The 24,892-nt window shown below is 35.7% G+C and overlaps 2 protein-coding genes across 2 annotated transcripts; one reads left to right on the forward strand and one right to left on the reverse strand.

Annotated features, from left to right (window-relative positions):
• The first annotated feature begins 288 nt into the window (after positions 1-288).
• Positions 289-10,200, forward strand: LOC139713086 (uncharacterized). The gene is made up of 5 exons (XM_071624843.1): positions 289-397; positions 5,292-5,495; positions 6,493-6,570; positions 7,587-7,832; positions 8,380-10,200. The coding sequence occupies exons 2-5, from the start codon at positions 5,340-5,342 to the stop codon at positions 8,452-8,454; spliced, it is 555 nt and encodes a 184-aa protein (XP_071480944.1). The 5' UTR covers positions 289-397; positions 5,292-5,339; the 3' UTR covers positions 8,455-10,200.
• A 577-nt stretch (positions 10,201-10,777) lies between these two features.
• On the reverse strand, positions 10,778-18,321 carry LOC139713087 (uncharacterized). The gene is made up of 5 exons (XM_071624844.1): positions 18,114-18,321; positions 16,020-16,094; positions 13,415-13,648; positions 12,921-12,988; positions 10,778-12,350 (listed from the first exon to the last, which is right to left on the reverse strand). The coding sequence occupies exons 1-4, from the start codon at positions 18,249-18,251 to the stop codon at positions 12,929-12,931; spliced, it is 507 nt and encodes a 168-aa protein (XP_071480945.1). The 5' UTR covers positions 18,252-18,321; the 3' UTR covers positions 10,778-12,350; positions 12,921-12,928.
• Positions 18,322-24,892: the final 6,571 nt, after the last annotated feature.

Consider the following 24,892-nt stretch of genomic DNA (forward strand, 5'->3'; position numbering starts at 1 on the left):
ATGCAATGCGATTCATGTTTACCTCTTGAATAAGGAATATCATTTTGTTTCCCTTTTTCACGAGAAGAATGCCTCAGAAATCAAAATCACCCAACGCACTAAATATGATTGTGATTTTGTTTTTCTTATAGGGACCAGTATTAGGAAAGATTGCTCATGTGTGAGAGGTATCAAGTTCGTAATAGGCCCCTATTCATTTATCACACCTGAGAAAAGAAAGAAATCGTACCTCGTAATATTCACTAAAATATTTTCGATCGGCAAATTGGCATCGCTTTTCCGATAAGTGTTTGACTGTGGTGAATTTGGCAGTGGGTTTGTGACTTTCGTTTGGGGAAAGCCTGAATCATAGCACCTGCATCCATTTGGAGACATTATACAACTTCGATATTCTCAGGTAAGTTTAGAACCACAGACAGTTTCACAAAATATGTTTGCTTGGAGAAAAGCAATCCCCTTTTAACGAGGCTGTTCAATTTTGTTTACGGGGCCAAACGCTTTCTATTTCCAAACGAAATATGTTCGGTTTGCAGAACTTTGATGTCTTGCAACTAACCGGCGTATAATGACAGCAATATGAATAAATACATTGATAAGTCAACTTTGATTCCTGGCTTTGCTTGTAACCTCTCTTTGAACATTTACAGGTCATATTACAGCTCCTGTTCTTTCTCTTCTTGTTTTGTTTCATTTTGTTTTAGGTTTGTTTTTATAGGAAGAGCTTAACGTCATTCTTGTTGAGTTGAGATGTCTGCCATTAAATCTGTTAAAAACTATCGATAACGATAGGAATATACGGGCTATTCTTAATCATCAGTTCAAGTCTATTCCTTGTAACGATGCAAGTGGGGTATCACAGGACAGATTTTATTGTGCCCTATCTGATGATGAACTTACTTTATAACGCTTGAAGTGTGTATTTTGCGATCAAACACTAGTCTTTCTATACGCATAGGCGATGTATTGGTCTCTGGCAAATGTTGTCAACAAACTAACTACATGTTTAAGAACTGTATTCTGTCAAATTTGTTTATTCGATATTTTGTTGTGTTTTCTGTTGACAGCCCAAAGGTATGTCTTGCGTTTCTACATTTGACTTCTTCATTGACATTGATTTTCTTGTCTACATTGCCACCTAAGATGGATCGAAAGTTGGAAAAAATTATACAGTAGACAGAAAAATTCTAATTTAGACAGGAAACAACTGCCACAGAAAATACTTTATACTTGGCACAATTAGATGTATAGTATATGCATCTGGTTTTACATATAAAACGAGTTGGCCTATACTATACTTAGAAACTCACAGTCATTGCAAGAGACTCAGAAGGAGATATACATTGTGTATGGAAAGGATGAAGTAATGAGAAACGTTACATGTTTCAAATGGTGTCATCCACTTCCTACAAAACACTGTTGTCAAATTCTCTGATATTATCTACAAGCACATTTCTTCAATGTGTGTATTGAATTTCATCTCCGGGTTAGCTCTCACATGGCCTATACGTTTATTGATCTCATCCATAATAAGCTGGTTAGTCAGTAGGCCTTATAGTGACCATTAACGTCGTAACAAAATTTTGATTTCTCCAACAAAAGAAAAAGGAATAAGATAGGTACTACAGTCTGTAAACACAAACATTCCGCGACATTTCCAGACGTGCGACGACCTGTAATTGAAACTTATAAGTCCTTATTTAACTCGGGACTTGCGGAAAACTAACTGAGTCTGTGCAAAGTCTAAGGGTTGTTCAGAATATCGTAGTGAATTGATTAATCACGTACAGCCTCAGTTTAGGGAATGCTGCAACTTTGTGTCATTGATGGATTGCTTATTTTCATACACTTCATTTGAAAGACTCGATGGGGCTGTACAGTCAAGTTCATTATTACCCCATTCTATGCAAGGGACTTTGGACAGTCTGTTCAATGTTATCATATTGGTTGTCAATCAGTATTCAAAGACAAACAAAAGGTTAAAAAACGTCAACCTTTTCATAATTGGCGAAACTGACATCATGGAAACTATTGTCTCACACACGCATTTGATATTTTGCAGCATTAGGGAGGCGAAGTGGTTCGATAGCAATCAAATAGCTCGGGTTCGAGTTCTATTGAGCCTAGCGGATCAATGTTATGTTTCATGACGTCTTCTTCTTTAATGTAAAACATTTTGTACCTCGAATAGGACATCAAATTGAAGTTCCATTTATCTGGTAGTTAATGGCCCACGCAAAATTACTTCACTCTTCCATAAAGAGCTTGTTGCACACCTGCAAATGTGGTCCACCCCCCCCCCCCCCCTGCAAAAAGTTGACAAAATGATGATGCCGTCCTCTATGCTTAAGGCTCGACTGTAGAGATGACTAGCAATAGACTGCAAACGGCATAATTTACTCGGCACATTGTGGTTCACAGGAAAAAAAAAAAAACGTCTCTAACAATGAAGTATGAGTAGTGATATTGGCATGTGGCAATAGAAATGAACATGAGATACAGAGTATCGTGAAGACAGTTCAGAGTATTCAAGTTGTTACGCCGTTTTGTTAAACTAAGTCAGTACTTAGTCCTGCGGAATGGGACCATATTATTATGCTTATAGCAGGGACATTCGCAGAGACAGTTCAGACTGTCCTAGCTTGCAAATCTTCTTGCTAAACTAAGTCAATACAGTCCACCGGAATATGACATCCTTTTTTACAACAGATATTTTTCTCTGCTACTACACGTACCAGCACAGGCTCGAGAAAAACGTTGCCGCCAAGCCAAATAGAAAACAGCCAAGTTGAGCGTACGGTTCGACGCTCGTGTGTCAGTGCAGTAGTATTCGAGTCCTTCCGCGCCCATTTATGGGTGAATGGTTTCGAATCGACACGCAGCAATCAAACGTTTATTTTTTATTCCTCTGTGCGTGTTTCCTTGCTTCTATGTGCGTTTGTCCTCGTGTAAACAAATTAGTATGTAACTCAGTATTACTAGAGTTTTGCTTGTCATTGAATGGGCAACAGTACAAACTTGTAGACAGGGAACATTTATGGACAAGATGTTCTAAAAATCACATTGTTCTCTTTGGGTCTAGGAGTATGAATTACAATTTTAACAAAAATAAGGTAAACGTAATGTTGATAACAATATCAGTTTCTTGTGAAAAATAAAAAAAAGTGGAGAAAAAAAAAACCGGAAGTAAAAACTCTCCATTTTGAGACTCACAAAGGCCACGCCAATAATATGGTCGTATTAAAAATATGTTTAATCTCAAGACATGATGTTGTTGGCTTTTTTTTAATGATTGCTTTTATAATGCTAATTTTCAATTCTTTCTCATCTTTTAGTCATTTCCATCGGGAAATCCATCATTTCTTTTTTGTGTCTGTTTTCACAGTTTAAGAGAAGGAATAGAGGATAAACGTTCGAGTTAGCCATAGGCTCAACAGAATTCAAATCCTATATTGTTAGACGATGGTATTAATAATAAAATTACACGTCATGAATGATTCAGTTATACCTGAGACAAGAAATTCTCAGTTTCATGCCTTGTTTTAACTTCTGATGTTGTCTCCAGCATATGGTAAAAGATAAGCATAATACATGAAATAAAAAAAAAATTATCTGTTTTCTCTAATGACTATGATGTTGAAATGCTCAGTAATAGATACCTTACGTTTGCGATTGTGTATACTATCAGTACTCATATTATGATGAACATGTTTACGTATTATGATATTAATATTTAATGAGTGTGTATCTCCCTTAGATTAACACCCTGGGAAGAATTCAGTATCATTTTTATACTGTTTTCGCTTAATTTTGACTGGTAAGGAGTCTATTTTGCAATGATTATTATTATCTGTATGCCTTTTAATAGAAATGCACTACAGATGTTTTACAAAAATGGATAGAAATGAGTAGGGAATACAGCCTTTTTTTGGGGGGGGGAGGGAGGGGCGATTCTAATAAGAATGAGGTTTCTCTGAAGATATGACTCGGAATGGTCTATGTACGTTCTAAATCATTAAAATGAGAATAAACAACAACAATAACAAAAACGTTTCATCTACTTGAAATAACGGAAAGAATATGCGAGAAAAAAAATGTTCCGCAGTAGATACTTTTTTAGGCTTCTCCAAACCCAGTCACTTACAGCAAACACCTCTACCAAATTTGAATAGAATGACGTGTCGGCCCGGGGTAGGTGTTTGCATTTTTTTTTCTCTCATTGAGGAATAATACATATTCATATTTTCCTATTGATAGCTTCTTGTATGTTATTATTGCTCTTTCTCAACGGTTCTACTTCATTATCGTTACCCCAGCATCAACAGATACCAATTTATACACCTGGGTCAAGAGCAATGCTGTGGGCAAAACATTGTTGAACGCACTGGGCAGGATTCTAACCCAAGACAAGCTCTGTTAAATTCCTGACCCTCATCCGCTAAACCTTCCTGCTCCGTCAGTCTGATGTCGAGTGTAAAGGTCTTGATTACCTTTGGGAAAAAGATGTTCAAGATATTACATTTGATGCATTCGTGTAGGTCAGTTGTATCACAAAAAGAAAAATCCAACTATATAAGATTTTTGTAATAAAACCTGAAATATAAGAAGATATTACTATTTTTTTTTTCATTTAAACGATACTGTAGACGGTTACGTCTGGAAAATTTCTGTTAAAGCTATTGTCCATATTTTGTATATCTAACAATATTTAAAATCGATTATACAGGCTCAAATTTTTACATTGCTTGTTTCTACGCCTAGCTCACATGTTAGAACTATTTTGAAGCACTAATGCTGGATTTTTGTTTCATCTGCAAATGGTAAATTATTACTTTTAAGACTGTTACAACAACAACAACAACAATAACAACAACAAACAATTGTTATTGTTGTTGTTTTGTTATGGGGTTTTTGTGTGGGGGGAGGGGGGTCTTTATGATTATCATTTTTATCAAGAAAGCAGCATACAATAAGTGTATTGTTCTTTATTTGAGCAGTAAGTGCGGCATGGCATTAAGTGTTTTCTTTTTGCATATTGGATTGCAAAACGCTCTTTGAATAAACAATAAATTAAATGTACGCAAATGCTGTCACGTAGGTCTTATAGTGTCACTTATCAATGCAAATGGGATCATGCAAATATCTGTGCCAAAGGAAAACACAACTGCGTATGCCACTTTTTTCTTTCACTATTGTCTTGTTTGATCTCTTTTTTTTTCTTTGTTTTGCTATTTATAGTTTGTTCTTCTTTTTCATTTCAAAGTTTTGTTGCCATTCTTGTATTCGTTTTTCAGATTTTCTTCGAAGTGCCGACACGCATTGAGTAAAGTACGCCACCAACGATGGGTTTTCGCAGAAGTTTCATCGGCTTCACGGGGGCTGTGCAGATTCTCCTCACCATGGCCGTATTTTCGCTTACTACTGATGTCGTGCTATCGGTTCCAGCACCGGCCGAAGAAAACCACGCCAGTGGAATCCCGCTCTGGGGTGGTCTCATTGTAAGTTTGTTTGCTGCCCTCCACGACAGCTGATGATCAGAAGGAGTTGCGCGAGGCATTTAAACAATATCATGTTTACTTTTCTGTTCATGTGCTCGACCTATTTTTATCGTTTTGATACTTTTTTTTTTCTTTTGTGGATTCTTGAGGGTCTTAACTTTTGATTTTTTGTTTTATCATTTTTTATTTTTCTTTTCTTTTTAATTCTCACATTTGCGGTGGTAAATGCATTTGTTACTATTATTTTTTGATTTTATTATTATTTCTTTTTAGCGAGTTCCATTTTTTCTTAGGCCTTAAACATGACGCAAAAGGAAAACATTACAGTTTCTAACATTGGAGGACGGTATACGAAGATATCCTCATAATGCTGTTTTATTCGACATAAAAGTAGCGGCTACCAGACATGAAGGAAGCAAATACCAGGTCAATAGCCGACGTTGCATATTATGCATGACGTGATGTCTGGGAATGATATAGTAAATAAAGTGTCCATGCAATACTTAACAAATGAACTCACTCTTACTACTGGGAGAGACCTGTTGAATAGAACACAAACAGTATACACAATCAGTATTTTGAAAAACTTATTTATTTTATCATAAAGTACAATAGATGTACACATTTCCTTTACTAATGTTTCTGATGGATGTTAAGGGTGATATCTTTCCCCCTGCTTTCTGGAAGAGGCAATTCAAGTGCTCTTTTTATCGTAAGGGAAAAGTGATCATGTGTTGAATTTTCATTATATTTTCCTAGTTTCCTTCTACTCATGTATTGTGACACCACAAACCATTGTAGTCTTCTCATCAAACGGTATGAACACTTAAACTTTATATCATAACCTTTCACCGGTATGTCCGATTTTCCTCAAACTTTCTCTGATGTGTTCTACAATCTAAATATTAATGCATCCTCTCAATCCACCTTCTGCATTAGAAAGTGAACTTGTCCTTCTTTCGCTAAAGATTATCTCTCGTTGCTTGACTTCCTCTAGATACTAATGTGCGGTGCTGCGAACCTCGTGTCAGTTTTAGGCGGCAAAAAGAAGAAATCCAAGAACTCGTTTCTACCGGTAAGGAATGATCCATCACAGCAATGAAGTTCAGTCTCTCCCCAACCGCCCCCCTCTCTCTCTCAACACACACACACACACACACACACACACACACACACACTCTGTTATGGATATCATTAAGATATGAAATGTAACTGAAATACATGATACTTGAACATTTGCATGCAATAAATAACATAGATAAATCAACAAATGAATAGATAGACATACTTATAAGTAGGCCCATTTATAGGCCCAACGTGGAGTTTATAATTACAATTATCATAAAAATTATGAATATGGTTGTGCTTATCATTGGTTCAGGTAAGGCTATCTATCGGTAAAAGGACAGTTTGAAAGAATTCTATGCACTTAAATTCGAGTAATCTGCAGCCTGAGTACTTTGAGATTCATGCACATGTAAGTTTTGTGATGATTTGTTAGAAATTGTTATCCACACAATTATTCTTTCTAGGAAGCCAAAGGCCAATGGTGAAATGCTAAACAAGTCGTGAAAATAAATAAATACATAAATATATAGACAAAGAAATGATTATAATAATAATAATAATAATAATAATAATAATAATAATAATAATAATAATATTAGTAACAATAAGAAGAAGAATAAAAATAATAAGCATAAGAATTTGAATAGGAAAAAAGAATAAAAATAAACAAGGATATTTTTGTCAGGTACCAGTAGTGGACAGACCTGACAAGGAAGAAACGGTCATTGTATTACTTTCTAAGTTCTGAGTAGTTTACGACGTCTAGGGAGCTACATAATTAATTATACTTTCAAGCTTCTAAACATATCAATACTTAGAAAATACTAGCGCAGTAATAACTTTGCTGTCGCTATGTCATACCAACTGATGGCAGGTCGCTGCACTTTTCTTGCTCAAACCCAAACAGTCTTTTTTATTATGGTATTTATGAGATTGAAATAATATCACCAAACGGTAGTTGAATACGACCACCGAACGATACCTTCCTATGGCTAATGCTTTATTACTTTGAAATCGACACAGATCTCACTGTCAAGTTTCATGGCCAATACCGTGGCGTTCCTGACATCCAGCGTTGTGATTGGTCTCTTCAGTTGGGCTATGGCTGAGGACGTAACAGCCAACTCGAGTGCTGGGGTCAACCACAACATCTACGTGATTTCTTTTGCTACCGTGATCGCCGCCATGTCTATCATCTGTATCTTGTCTATGATGGCGCTTTTTGCTGACTGCTTCACCGTTTGCTTCAGCACGCCTTCCCTATCGCAGGTAATAGAATGCATTGAAAGTGTCGTCTGTTACGATTTTGAGGCGATGCTACAAAATGAAAAAAGAAGAGAAAGGAAGGAATGAAAACTTTTGTTTTGTTTTGTTTTTGTTTTTGTTTTTGTTGTTGTGCTTTGGTATGCAATCCTAAATCAAAAGAGTACAGTGTAAAAGATTAGCAACAACAATAACAAATCATAATTATGTAAATTTGCAATTGCCTTATATCACAATGTCATAATGGTTTTACAGGATTTTGAGTAGAATTGAGGTTAGGCAAAATAAGTCATCTAAAAATTGGCAAAAAGAATAACTTTGGCTTTGATTGTTTTTCTTTGTTTTAGTATTCTTACATAATACAATAATTATAATCATTACGTGAATGATATCGTGGAGGACTGAAACACATTTAGATATGAAATAGAGAATTAGAGAATGAGAAAATCAGAGAAAGGAAAGGAAACACGTATTAATTCGTTCAGGCTGTCATTCACTCAGCAAAGACCATAATGTTATGTCACTTTTTTCTCTCACTATTTTCGTTTGACAGCACCCTTACCCCTTGGACGGCTATGATATGCCCCCTCGTTATCCACAGATGCACCCGGGTGCTAAACTCTACTAGGCGGACCGACGGTTCAACGTGGTGATATCATAATCCTTTCTACATGCTGTCAACTTTGCAAAAATCGAGAAATATGTTAAGGAGAAGAGATTTATTTTCTTGGGTGGATGCACAAACGTCTTTAACTCTATAACTTTATTGTGTAAGGCGCATTTCACATAAGTCGAAAAAGAGGTCGCGTCGAGCCCGCAGCACGCTATACCACTGTCGGTCGCACGACTGAGCGACTTCTCATCTGAAATAAACAAGCGCATTTTTTTTTTCATAAGGGTATCGAGATTTATTTCGAATCCGAAGTCTATGAGTCGTGCCACCGAAAGTCGTATGGTGAGCGGCGAACTTTAAACTCGACTTAGGTGAGTTTGACATGGCACGAGTTTTCCACTCTGCTTTAGGCTGAAGAGGACATCGGGCATGTCGGGTGTCACATAAAGACGCAGTCAATCACAATCTTCTCATATGCAAGTCGGCACACAGTACCATTTTACACCAGCATGCTATCTTCTTTTGATACGGAGAGTGACAGTTTTGCTGTTTGGAAATCTTGAGGAAAGTAACGCCTCTTTTCTTTTCAATGGATAATTACAGATTCGGGTGTTTTTCCCCCTTTAGACAAATATTGAACATTGCAACATCTGCATCTACCGTCATACATGGTAAAGCAAAAAATATACATAGACGGCGGCTAAATCTTTTCTCAAACTATTGTTAGATTCCAAAATTGTTATTTGCATAGCTTTAACTTGATACCTGCACGTATTAGGTGTTTTCTTTCCTAATTGTCACTAAAGCAACGTTTACAGGTTACGTACATGCATCGAAAGGTATGAAATGAACTTATCCGAAATCAAGTTGGCATGTGAAACTTGGAAGTACTTTGTCGATCGCATACTAACAATTATAACTACTATGTTTTGAATAAACTGTGACTGTGTTTGGTTAAAGTAAGATTTTAAATGTTGCACGATTTCTTATGAAATGTCCAAGTATCAAATTATATGATTTAAAAAAAAATCAAATACTTTAGAACAATATCAAAACTTAATTGTAAGTTCTGTCAAAAGACTTTCATGATATTTTGAGAATACAATTTTGGTTGTACAATTCTTTATGCCATATCTAGTATATGAAAGTAAACTAAATATAGTATATTGTTGGTGATTTGTCTTTTTGTAGTGTACTAACGTATATTATTCGTGTAGCCGTCTACATTTTAGGGAAGAAAAAAAAATGTGAAAAAGTGTTTTTCTTGCTTTTATACAAATTGTATACAAAAACTGTAGTTTAATTGTCAGGTGATCTATTTAGCAAAAAGTATTGATGAAACAGTGTGTATTATGATGTAAAGCAAGCGACTGCTTCAAACTATTTATCTTCCCTCTGATCAGAGTTTGTATAATAAAACTACTTTCCTTTTTTATTTTCATACAAGCCTTTTTAGCATTTTACCATTTTATCAACGACCCGTCGTTATTCTTCTATATTGACGGCAATTGTACAACACGATTGTTTATGATCAGTCAGGATTAAAATCACCTGCAGTAGGGAACTATTTACTTTGTTTATATTAGGAATATCCCCTCAGATTAAAGATATTGAACTTGGCTATTGCCGACATGTGGAAATCACAAAATAAAATAAATCTTGTTTTCATAATATTCATCAAAATGTTCACGTTGAAGGGGAATATTCTGTTGCAGCATCAACTCAAGGATAATTCTCCATCGAAATGTTGTTTTGTCAGTAGATGGTTATTTGAGAGCAATATAAACAGTCTACGTTGTGATTACGTTGGCTTGTAGTGGTGTTAAATTGTAAGCTTCGGATGATGCATTCTTTTTGAATAAGAGAGAATTAAGACTCAAAGTTCAAACTTGCTAATTGTGGAGTTTAAATTTGTATAACGTCTTCCTCCAAAACTGTACTTTGGCCAGGTCCTTTTGGTACACAGGTGAAACAAGAAATATTATATCAATAAATTTGTAGCTATAATTTATGTTATCACCCTCGTGGTATTTACCGCTTCCTTGTATTAGTGGTAACGTCACATACCTTTTTTTCTCTCTCTCACTCTCTCCCTATCTCTCTGACTACACACATATTATATATATATATATATTATATATATATATATATATATGTATATATATATATATTTATTTATATACATACATAAGTGTGTATGCATTTATGTGCTCATGCGTTTGCAGAATGGTACATCAAAAAAAAAACAATAATTATTCGGAAAGAGAGATCTTAATGAAAATATTCCCACTGTTTTTTTTTTTTCAAAGCAAAGAAATACAACACTTCACTAGAGCGATTTTGTTCTGATATTGGCGCAGACTTTATTAGAAACAGTTAAAATATAAAATCAAAACAGACCGTCACCAGTGACGCAATTTTCAGTCTCAAGTCACTCGAATTGCGTAATAGTATTATTCAACAAAAAGGTTCTCTCCCTTTAAAGTATATACACACAGTGATTATCAATATTGCTTTCCTTTAATAACGTGCACATATTATGAAAGCTAAAAACTGATTATATTTTCACAGAAAGAATGGAAGAGTGTACGATAGGTAGACGAACATTAGACGCAGGTACATAATGTTTTAGATGTAAGAAAAGAGTGTACAAGTTATACACATATCTTATCAATATTTCTTATATATACACGAAACTGATTAATAGATTCAAAAGGTTTTAATTGTATTCTAACACGCCGAATGTGAGGTATTCTCCTTTTGTTGAAAGTTTTATTAATACATTCAGCGAAAGACTGTAGAAAGAGGAATGTTTTAATTACATTTTGAATTTGATTTTCAATTACAAAATAAAATCAACAATCACCTTGTTTCAATTTATTTGAGCTTTATTCAACAGGAGGCATTTACTGTAGAAGTTTAGCATATATTCTCATTACTCTGTTAAGGCAAATAGTATCCCGAACATTGTTTTCTGTCTTTTTAACTTGATATCACAGTTATACAATGTAAGAAAATGTTAAATGTCAAATCTAGATCAGTATCTACATGTTTAGCGGTACTTTCAATGAATAATCTAAACATTTTCTCCAACCATTTCTTTTTTTCGGTTTGCGAAATATCTTTTTAACATAATTTTTAGCATTCATTGTGGATGTTCGATAATAATGATTGGAGAGTGAAACATTGTGTTTTATTTGAAGGACAGTTTTGATTTTGCATTATTGTTCTGGTTGCGGAATTTTATAAAGACCTACTTTGATTGCTCAATTTATGACAGATTCTTCAGTATAAGATAAGATTAAATAATGTAAAAATCAGAGGTTTCCTATTCAATGGTAATACAATCAAGTCTGTTGAAAACTCACTATATACAACTTGATTGCCTGATGATAATATTCGGCCTATAACGATGGCGTATCTATCTAATCAGTTGTTTTCCATTTGCTGACGTATCATACAGGTGCAGACCAATCGTTTTATTGTGTGAAATCGGGTCAATATACCTCCTGTCATTCCTAACCCAGCCCCCGGATTATCTCGACCTCGCTTCCGTAATTCCAACTTCACTTGGGGTCCAACAAGATCTAAAATCTGGTACCAACTCTTGAGTCCCAATTAAAAAGAAAACGATGTTGACAATTTGCACTTGCGGCGTTAAATAATTGCAGTAAAGTTTAAGGTAATAGCGAACGCAGCAATCATTATCATCAAATACTACGCTCACTTCAGCTGTGCGTCTACAAGTTCTTCTTGGTATTTATATCACGAGCTGAAAACTATGCTGGCAGATTTTTCAGCCTCTAGGGTTGACGTAGCATGGATGTCATGTCGTTGATTTATTACCAGTCGCTCTGTCGGGGATTATTTTTTCTTCACACAGCAAAGACACCGCTCATAAATTTATTTACCTGTAAGAACAAAGAAAGTTGAAAAGAATCAAATGAGGACGCGTGGATTTTTGTTTACGGGGCAGTTTAAGAAGTTTTTTTAGTGGGATTTAAACAAGTCATTCCTCAATGATAGTGGCACCCCTTCAAACCTTCAGTCAATTCAAGAGTTAGATGAAACAATTACGCACGCTTAAAACAAAGGCAGACCGGTCACTCTTCTTTAAAAGAACAATGTTACTACAATCAAGCCAATCGATCAAGTAATCAATAAATGTAATACAGTCATATACACGTAAACGTCTGCGCGTGTACATTACAAACCTATATCTTGTCCTTGTTTAAGTTCGTTCATGCTTTTAATCATTCATCTTCAATAATGGTTACAAGATGAAATGTATAAATTAAGAAAAAAAAAGATATGCTTTTATGCGCCATTTGGTACTCGAACTTAAGGATAATCAGATTATTCAGAGTTTTTTTTTGTGCTTTACTGTTTTGTGCCGCAATGTAGAATTGGGCAGACCCATCAGTTGATGGAAGTTAGCAGTTAATGTTTCAAATTAAGTCAATCATTGGATTGATTATTACCTGCTTTTTTACGCCTTGTAAATGGCTGGAACCTGTCGTGGTGGGTAGTCGTAATATGAGGGCCTTGGCTGCAAAGTAAAAGCAAATGATTTTACATGAAATGGTTTTGTCAGTTATCGCCTGAAATTATAATTTCACCGCATAATTATTATTAGCATCATCATTCATGGATTATCAATACCATGAAAATGAAATCGCTGAATTGTTCACAATCGCAGACAAAAGTCATGCATCCATCATAGTTATAACAAAATTGTTTAGTTCTTTGAACTGTGAATACAACCACAAAATTATAATTTGTTGTACATATAAAGTAAAATGTATGAAATACATACTGTATGAAATCTTGATACTTTGCTGCGATAAAATAGAAATAATATGTATAAATATACATAACCGAGTAGATGCGACACCAATGGACTTTGCTGTAAATGCATTATAAACCAGTTTGACAAATTTTCTGGATAGGCTTTTACGTCATAAAAGTCTCTCACCTCGGCAGGGGGGCCGAACGATAGCGAGCAGCAGTCCACGAACATAGCAGTCATCGACAGCACGAGGATAAAGATGGAGGCGATGACGACGGCGGTGTAGAGCTCGACCGCGGCTTCCTCCCCGGCTTGCACGCCGTCATCGAGCGTGGCCCACGCACCCCACGTCAAGAAGCCGATGCAGAGGGCAGCAACGAGAAGGGCGACGAAGTTACACAGGATGACAGTGAAGGAAAACTGCAGGGATAATCGACAAATACAAAGAACACTGATTAGCACATGATTCTGTGGTAATGGATAATACAGTAACTAGGGTAAAAGGTACATACATACATACACACACACACACACGCACGGGCGGGCACACAAACACAAACAAATACATGCAAACACTGGTCATTACTGTAGTAAAAGTCAATATTCAGCTAAGGATAAACCGCTACACACACACGCACATAAATGAAAAAAAAACGAACAACATTGATTATCACTGTGGTAAAGGTTAGCAGTAACTATAGGCCTACATGAGCAATTAAAGAGGTAAATCACACACACGCACACACACACCCACACACAGAAAGCAAACACACAAAAACACTAATCATTACTGTGATAATAGTCAATGTTACTGGAGCAGCTACCCAGCTTAAAACAACAACAACGACGAGGAAGACAATTACAACAAACCATTTATTATGTAGCATTTTTCTTACTCAATCTTTTCCATTCTTTTCTTATTCCATGTATTGATTGATAACAACACAAAAAAGAACATGTTAACATATACATCAGGTCTACTTTATGGTCCGATTCTGGACACACCGTCATGTCAAGTCCTAAACCAACTTACTAATACTAACAACAGTAGACAAGTTACCTGGCCTAAATAAATTATGTAAAACAAAAGAAGGTGACTCTTGCAAAAGTATACGACAGCATGGCAGCTTAACTTATCAGTGTTCAAAGTAATCATATGCTTAACCAAATACATTTATTTTAAAAGTCATACCACTCCTAAACGTGATATTAAAGGGGATTCATTATAATACACAACACTCCGATTTGATAAGCTCAGTCATTCAAAAGACGATTTATGTTCCAAAGAGTAATCTTATTTCGTTTTGTTTTCTTGCTTGTAGTTCGTTTATTTCTTTTCAGCTTAGATTCTCTTCGTGTGTACGTACAATGCAAGAGTGTGTATATAAACTGTACATGTGTGTCCCTACAATGTACAATGTATGTTTGCTTGTGCGTGTGTCTGTGTGTGTGTGGGGGGGGGGGGAGTTGAATCATGCCGAGCGTTTTCAGGCATTTTACTTTGTGGAAAATTGCCAAACAGCTCTCTCCCTCGTATTCGACAATAGAGAGTATCTTGTAGGTGTGTCACGGACGTCTACGAAAGGGAGGCGCCCAAAGTCTTTGTGTGCAAGATCCCCCTTGAATTATTTAATAAGGCAGGGTGAGTCAACACACTGGTTTAAAGGTATAGTTTAGCATTGGGGGCAGTGATTTTGAAAATTTTCGATTTATCACATAATGCATATGTGTAGGTCAGTTGTATCAGACAACATCCTGCCATCTATAGATTTCACAACAAAGCCTATAGTAAGGAGATATCACTGTATTTGGCGATAAACTATTAGTGTAGACGGTTTATTCTAGAGACAATTCTAATAAAATTATTGCTCACATTTTGTATATTTCACAATACTTTACATTGATTATACTGAGTAACATTTTTACATTGGTTGTTTCTATCACTAACTCACATTTTAGAAGTATTCTTAGGCACCAGAGGTGGGTTTTTGTTTCATCTGCAAACGGTAAATAATATCTTTAACAGGAATAAAAAAAGGCATGGCGATTCAGTGGCCAACAAAAGCAGAAGCAGGGAATGTACCGGTTGAAGATTATGGTGGCGCCACGTAATGTTTGCAGACGAGTTTAAGCACACAGCGAGTTAAATCAACTCTTGGTAATTTGAGATATTTGCAAACACAGGCAATAAGAAAATGTTGGGTATTATTATCGTAACATCTAGAACATTCTGTGTTTATGTAACAATCAAAGGAAGGGATTTATTTTGCTCTATCGGATGGCGGACTTTATACTTGGAAGTGTTTGAAAATAACATTTATCCCGTTGTTTTGCGATCACGCCCTTCATATATATATATATATATATATATATATATATATATTGTATATATGCATGATATATATATATATATCATAACATAATAAATGTGTATATATATATATATATATCATGCATATATACAATATATATATATATATATATATATATATATATATATATATAATATTATATATGGCACACGTACATAATAACTCTGGATCCAGATTTAGGGAGACATTGTGTCTACTCAGAAATGTTAGGAGTAAAGAATCCAAGGGAATGGAATAATATGGTTTAAAAGATTAAGTAAATAAATCAACATCAACAAATAAATTATATAATATATATATATATATATATAATTTATTTGTTGATGTTGATTTATTTACTTATTTACTTATTTATTTATTTATTCATTCATTCATTCATCCATTCATTCACTCATTCATTCATTCATTCATTTCCTTACCGGCATCTCATCTACTCGATGTTTCCTCTTTCTGTCGAAAGCCTGCACCAAGTTCGCACAACCTGTCATCACAAACTGGACACAGAGAAAGAAAGAAAAAGGATAATAGAAGAAAGTGCATTCATTTCTGTCTGCATCATTGTTATCTTATACGATGTAATCACACTGTGATATCGAAACAAATTAATTATAACAGGTGCATTCAAGACCGGTCATTTCATTTCTATTTGTTGTGAAAAAAAGAAAATAAACAACTGCAAATTCGTCGCACTTGCATCAAATAGAGGCATATGGCAATCAGAGAAGTAATATGCAAACGAAAAGAGCAATAACAAAGTGTATACTGGAAAGGAAGGACAGCACAAATAGCAGAGTTTCAAGAGAGGCACAAAAAGGGTATTGGCTGATGTGGATGATCCTTGTTAGCTCCATGCTTCAGTGAAGAATGCTAATAGTGACAGTATAACGGTAGTAGCATAAATTATGTAGTAAACTAGTAGTGGAAGCAACCGCAGAAAGATCAGAAACACAGTCTCACAGTTCCTTGTACCATATACATGCATGTCCGAGGTAACTCGACAAAACATTCTACAGTAGCCTGGTTAGATGTGAATACGGCGGTAAACTGTATTCAAATAATACTGCAAACGATTTCAGCACCAAAGCTTTCATAACATCATGCAACTTGATGCTATTCAATATCTGTCATTATGTTCAAGTGAGCGTAAATTTACGTTTTCTTGTCGCTTCATTTTGGGCATTCGTGTTGCCATGTTCTTTGATAGATATCACACAGTCATGTTTTGGTGTTTTGTCGGGGAGTGTTGTAGTTGGACTACAAATCTTTGGCATATTTTTCATGAATAAGCAAAACATCGACATAATATCACATAATTAATTCGCATACTATGCATGGCATGAACTCGGGGAATGCATAAGCTGTTAAATATACACCCTTGGGTAGCCTACATAGTTATTCCCACGTCTTTGCCTTCATAATATTTCCGATTGTTGAGCAAACAAGACGGTAAGTTCGAGCGAGTCAACACTTCTGCACTCGACAAATTTGAAGAAGAAAATGGGGATTTTGTGCAAATACATGCAAATACAATGGACAGTCTGTAGACTGGTATACAAATGGGGTGTGTTACACTGTATGTCCTGAATAATTAATATACAGTATGTTAAGGGCACAGGTATTCTATAATGCCGTGACAGAGCAGACTGAACGAAAAAAAAAAAGTACTGTTCCGATGCAGTGATGTTTAGATGTAATCAACAGTACAGGGGTTCTTAGCTGTGGATTTCAAAATCAGAAAAGGTATATATCGTGCAAACGCACAATTATTCATGTGCTTGAACGTATTTGTTTTGAATGTTGCCAATTTGTATGAAAAAAAAAGACAAACGTTATCATTAAATTATACAGCACTGGGAAGTTTCAAGCTTCTGTACTATTTTGCTCACTATATATCTGGCTTAAACACTTCTGTTAAAAGTTTCATAGCTTTGAAAAGTATAAGCCTACAGAATGATTCTTAAAAGGGCTCATGGGTTGCGGAATCGAAATCATGTGGCACACGGGGGGGGGGGGGTCATATACACCGCGGCACACAAAGAGATAGCACATTGGACGTAGAATGCACACAAACTCATACTGACAGTCCTTTAACATAGACCTAGCACATGCAGTCATAACGCACCTTTAGTCCAGCACTGACGCAATCATGCATGGTGCTGTATACAATGTATAACATTGTTATTTTTTTATTTTGTTGAAGTTAATCAAACAAGGAATGGAAAGTTAGCTAATTAGTCGATGTTGATATAAGGGGATGCATTCCACTACAAATGCAAATCACGAGACGTCCTCGCCATGTTTTCTTAATTACAAGGAATTACAAGGAAGCCAAAACGCAAATATGAATGTGGGGTGAGTGAAAACAGCAATATGAGTAGAACCCGTCAGCTGAAGTATGAAGAAAATTGGACAATTCATTTAAATGACATCATTAATGATAACAAACAGAAATGGAATGTAAGGAGAATTCCCCAAATTGTTTCACCGCAACCTGCCGACTGATTTGCACTCACCAAGAGACCACACCAGAGCGGTACTCCAGCGGCGGCGTGTGAGAATGTTGCCGGGGCATTCGTGCCTTGGATGCTGAGGATGATCCCGTAGGCGATCATCACGCCTCCCGTGAATCCCAGAAACTTTTGTCTGAACATTGTGCCGAGTCTTAGTTATATAAATCAGAAACACAAAGTCCCTCTGTAAAGTGTTGTCTTGTGTTTACAGAATCAGCCCCCTGAAAGAAAAAGCAAACAAACAAACAATTAAGAAAACTGTATGTCACATAAAACAGTATTTTGTAGGAAATACCGCTCACATGAAGAAAAAGACGCCTTCAGAGCCTTCTTCCTCTCTTTATTGCTCGAATGATGAGTACGATGATGATAATGATGGTGATGGTCATCATAATGATAATCAGGAAAATAATGACAGGGACACTATGATGACAATTAGTCCCAAATCAATGTTTGTGTGATTTAGAGTGGATGACGTACATGTACATGTAAGTGTACATATTTGTATCTTTTAGTGACTGATTTCAAAAGAAAGTCGGAATAAAACTTATGCAAGTATAACAAAATGATGGATAACATTATCAAAAGCTTGCCATTGTACCTGAAGGTCAACTTTCATTGAGGTATCTTTCTCGGAACGAAAATGAATTTGTGCTCAAACAGTGGTCTTTTTGTTACCTGAACTATAATGCTTTAGATCTTGTAGGTTCAAACATGAACAATGATCTGTTGTGGTCAGCGTTACACAAAGTGTTTTACAAAAGTTATTTTCGAGATGTAAACATTATGTGAAGTCCAAGGTTGTTTCTTTTTTATGATGATTATCGATATTTCGCATGTCATGAATATTTTATTTGCGCATGCATTTCATCGGAAAAAGCTCAAGAAGAAAACAAACGTTGTAGTCAAGATGAAAAGAGTTACATAGAGATACTCTGAGTGCAGGGACACAGAGAGTGTGTGTATGTGTGTACATGTATGTGTGTGTATGTGAGAGAGAGAAGGGTAGAGATATCACTTTGCTAGATTGTTTTGCTTTTTAAGTCTATTAAGCAGGCAGAGGTTCATGCCTTAAAGGATGGTGTAGTACGTGTAGTAAGAGAATCAAGATGAGGATTGGACTTATAACTTTTTGCGACATACCAGGAAACAGCACTTATGAAATAACGCAGAGCATACCACTCTAAGATTAATTCAAAGTTTGTTTGATGAAAATCTGTTTTGGCATCGCTGAGACGTCCACAAACAAAGTAAAACAAAGAGGTGATTTTGAAAGGTGGGTCCCACCTTTTATTGGGATTGCTCTGGTTTGGATATCTCATCCATTTCAAAACCAATTTTTATCAAATAAACATTAAATCCTTCTTGGAATTACATGCTCTTTATATTTGGAATTGTATGCGCTTCCATATTACATAAGAGGTTTCTCATCGTCTCCAAAGAAAAATAAATATGTTTTAAACCTGAAGTTGCAGTGTAGGTTTCAACCAAAACTATACGACCCCTTTATACATGTACGTCCAGTGGCATAGATTAGTGCAATTGATGCTCAGTCTCGAACCCCTTGCATGCACAACCTGGAAAGCCCTGTACACAACCTATTGGGACTAATGGGACCGCAGAATCTCCAAGTGAGAATATAGTGTACACGCTTTAAACCTTCATGCGTGTTATTCACGTGAAAGAACTGTTCTTCGGACTCTCTTTCATTAGAAGCATCTGTCGTGGTAAAGATGGACCGCATACTACAATACAAACTCGCGTCTCAAAACTAGCAGGTAGTTACAAGTCTGCCAATACAATGGCCAGATAAAAAAAAAAAAAAAGAGGAAAATGGTCTTATGTAATAAAAGTAGGGGCGACTCGTCGCCTGTTTGGAAAACTAGGTGATCGCCGTGTGGAAGTATAGGCCTACATTGTACTATGAATTTTAATCATAGGCCGCTGTATAAACACTGGATATTAATCAAATCCAAGGCAACAACATTATCCATTAACAACTTAGTGATTCAGGTTATCGAAAATAATGCGTGATAACCCTTTTGGAACAAATACACGGTCACACAATGTGACAATGTCCCAATTTTAAAATGTGTGAGATTTGGATATTTTCACATAAAACACACTGTGTGACCTTGAGTTTGTTCCATAAGGGAATGCACGCTTACATGACACAAATTAACCACTTTGCTCTCTAAATAGTGGTAAAAGAAACTGGTGCAAGAGCGTGATGGCATTTTACACAATAAATGGTTTGCATGCAATATGTATTCATGGACCTCATGTTTTTTAGTTGCGTTTTCTTACAAGGAAAGGCCCTGAGTGCGCTAAAGCGCACAGTACTTGAAAACAAGTTACTTTGATGACAGACGTACGTGTTGTTAACAATGTCTTTACAGTCCTCATGACACAAATACTCTCAGATGTATTCTTCACACAGAAGCCTTATCACAAGTTAGCTGCAGAAGGAAGCAAGAAAGTCTAGTTGCAATTGATTGCATGTACACTGTATCTATTGCACATTTTTCAAATTTGCGATCAATTCTTGAAATACTTGTGAGTTATTTTGGGGCATTGCAATTGAATGCAGCTTTCCTGCAACCCCTTCTGTAATTTCTTGTACAACTGTGTGTTGGTGGATATATATTGTACGTGTAAGAAAGGGGAGCGTTGTTTCTCTGGTGTCTACACTACTGTGCATTGTATCATCCTGGAGGTTAAAAAACGTAACACACACAGACACACACATACAATTGAGTATATGAATATAAGAACGACCCAAGTCCATGGAAGACCATTTCGAGTAAACTAAAAAAAAACAAAAACTTAATATCTTTTTTATTTGTCCAATAACATTTTATTTGACTGTGATAGGTATAGCCAACATTGTATATACAGATTAGAATATATATTATTATGACAATTAACATTTACATTAATTGTGGAGAGGCCATTTTGTGTGGTGAACTTGGGTCGTTCTTTGATTCATATGGACTTGGGTCGTTCTTTGATTCATTCTGCTATAGAGATGAGAGAAGGATGAGAGAAGGCGCTATTATATGAATTTAAGAATGACCCAAGTCCTTCATTCTTACATCAATATAAGATTTAACTCATTCATTTCAGGCACTTCCGGGGGTAATTAGGATTTATCATTTATATACAAGATGAGTCCATGCATAAGCTACAATTTCCCACGTCAAACTGAATTTGGCCAAAAATTGGACTTGGGTCGTTCTTATATTCAGGTCTTCAATTATATATATATATATATATATATATATATATATATATGTGTGTGTGTGTGTGTGTGTGTGTGTGTGTGTACACACGTACATGTACATTGTACATGAAGAGTTTGTTCGCAAAAATCGATAAGTCCATATTTGCCAAATGGAGATATTTGCAATTAAAGGTTAAGAAAAATAAAGAGAATAATAAGAAATCTGTTTTGCTTCTTTTGACCATAAATTCAACAATTTACCTTTATATGTACTGACCAATATATCGTTTGAAAGGTTTTATTTTGTACATTATGACAGAAACCGTACTTCAAAATCTTCAAAAATGGACTTATCGGTTTTTCCGAACAAACTCTTCATAATTATTTATGAAGAGTTTCATTGCAAAATGATTTATATAGGTGTACATGTAAACGCTGTTTTTAAACATTTGAAAGTACATATATGTCCATCGTAAGATAGAGCAAATAAAACCTTTTCGGTACCGGTGATAATTCGCTTTTGATGACAAGGGATATTCTAGAAGTTATGATTAAAAACATCCCATATTTTCTTTTTTTAAAATCAATCACAAATATCTCAACAAGAATTGATTTAGATCTTTTTGCTATACAGTATATACAGTGTATATATAATCTTCTCTCTCTTTCTCTCTTACACATACAGTACATGTAAAGTGTTCATATACAACTGTACGTGCAAGTATACATACAATACTCACTAGCAGCTATTTTGCCATACCGTAGTCACAACTGCATGCGAAACACATTTTCATTTCCTACAACAGTCGAAAAAGAACATTTGCACACTACAACATTAAATTTACACGAAGAGCATGTAATGATGACTAAGAAAGCTAGAGCTAATGAGTGAAAAATAACAAACTACCTAGAGTTACATGTCTCAATTGTTGGGACTAAATGGATCCCAAAGATTTACACTCTCGTATAAACATGGTATGCAATTTGCGGAAGACGAATGCGTAATTTCAATAAGATAGCAACTTGTGTGAAAACCATGTTCCACTTTCACTTGTCTGGAATTTGGGTGCGGTTCACACTGGTCATTGGCCCCTTAGTGGAAGTGAAGTGTACGCAAAACTTGTGACGCCGTTGCTGGTACAGTGTATGTGTTGCCGGCTTTGGAATGTAAAGAAAATCGATATGTACTTGAAGAAGGAACACCTTCTACGTACATGGTTACTTGCCTGTAAGCTGCTTCTTACCTGTTCTCTAAAACTCGAGAAACTCAGGACTAGATACAACTTGATGGCTGGAGTCCTAGTGCCGAGGTCGCTTTTCTTTCTGGTGATTCACAAGTTTTCTGGCGTCACTTCGCCTAACTTTCCACCGGAAGAACAGTACTTGGGACTGGACTTTACCAGCGGGTCTTTACACGTACAGAGAACAGAATAATACGCCGCGTTCGTGACGCTCAAATGCACACACACACACACACACACACACACACACACACACACACACACACACACATACACAGAGCACGCACAATGCAGTGAGGTTGGAGAGTGCTAGTTTCTTTCAGCAGGAATTCCTTGCGGACACACACAGGCCCTCTTGTCTCTCGATGTTTGCAGCTTGCTTCATATGGCCCCGCGTGTGCGGTCACTCAGAACGGATAAAAGGGGGTACACGCCCTTGTCTACAACCCCAGTAAGAAAATTCCCGTGCATTTATTAAAGAGGTCTGAGCCAAGCCCTGAGCGCCAGGGAAGAAAAGCGTCTTGGACACAACAAAGCGCGAGCCGGGGGACAATGAAGGGTAGAGTCTTTTCAAACAATCCTTGTGTTGAGTTACCTGACTGGTCATAGCTGTTTCTTGATAATGAGCTTGGGAATGTATTGTAATGTAATGTGTTAGCGTGTGTTTGGCTGTATGCTCAGTATGTCTTTGCCATGGGTTTCTGTTGTACAATGATCGGAAAAGCCTTTCATGCCAAAGTATCTTATATATGATATGTACATTATGTATAATTATATATATGTATATATATATATATATATATATATATATATATATACATATATATATATATATATATATATATATATATGTATACATGTATATGTGTGTTCTATGTAGTATATGATGATGATGATGATTATCATTAATATTATTATTAACATTTAACAGTGTCCATCATCAGATAGAACAAAATTACACCTTTTTAATGATATCTCTTTTGTGTCATAACAAGGATTATTCTTGAAGTGATACGGTAAGAAAATGACAGATTTAATCGCAGATATATCTAATTGATAAGATTGAAGATAAGTCTTTTTTTCTTTTTTGGTATCAAACTGTTCATATATATACATATATATATATATATATATATATATATATATATATATATATATATTTATATATGAAGAGTTTATTCGCAAAAACCGATAAATCCGTTTTTGAAGATTCTGAAGTACGGTCTCTGTCATAAAGTACAAAATGATACCTTTTAAATGATATATTGGTCACATAAAGATACATTTTTACAGTTATGGTCAAAAGAAGCAAAAAATGTTCTTATTATTCTCTTTATTTTTCTTGACCTTTGATCGGAAATATCTCCATTTGGCAATTATGGACTTATCGTTTTTTGCGAACAAACTCTTCATATATATGTATATATATTTTAATGTACTGATAGATAATACAAATGCATCACTTTCATGCGTCACACTCTCATTCAACCTCTTTCACTTGAACAAATCTCATGCAAACTGTTATGGAAATAAACATCGAACATTCAGTTTTCCTTTTCTGACTTATGGAGTGGGTTGGTTTATTTGAAATTTCATCGTAGACAGAGAAAGAGTGATTCAAGAGGAGTAAATCTGCTTGCTTTCTTCATGTTCTTGTAAATATTCGTCCTAACTGTAAAGGCAGGAGTATAGGATTTACAGAAAACATTTCCAAGTAATCACTTATCTACCATTGTCTTCTGCGGAAGATTGCCCTGCGAGCTTAGCAAAATCAGAACAAGGACTACAGGAATCAAATAACAACATAACAGACATTAAGTTTCATTCCTGAAGGGCTAATTAGCGTAGGTTTTCAAAGTTAGAGCGTACAATTTGTAGGTAACACTCTTGTCGAAAGTCAACTGTTATAAAGTTCAGATTTATGTGTCATTTGGCGGAATGCAGTAAACGCGGTTGTATGGTTTCCTGCCTGCTAATCTAGGTATGAAGTATGTGGTGTTATCTTGGTACAATCTCAGGATTACTGTGTCGAGAAAATGAATTGGTTACAGGTCTTGCTAAAACCATGAAATGTACATTGTGTATAGGCGTGCACGCATGTCTCATTACACTTTTATTTTCCTTGCAGATGCAAGAGTACACAATGTTATGGTTGGGGGTGAGCGAAAGATATGCTGCAGCATGGTGCAAAGTTTCTTTACTCCAAACACGTCACGATCTTTGCTCACGGATTTTGAAGTTATGTCATCGGTTTGCGTGATTATCAGAAATCAGTCCCGCTGGTTACCATGGTTACGATGTTATTGACCAGGCAAGTT

Source organism: Diadema antillarum, unplaced genomic scaffold (assembly GCF_040938485.1).
Source record: "Diadema antillarum isolate AM-2024a unplaced genomic scaffold, OU_Dant_1.0 seq00001903_RagTag, whole genome shotgun sequence".
In the NCBI taxonomy this organism is placed as follows: domain Eukaryota; kingdom Metazoa; phylum Echinodermata; class Echinoidea; order Diadematoida; family Diadematidae; genus Diadema; species Diadema antillarum.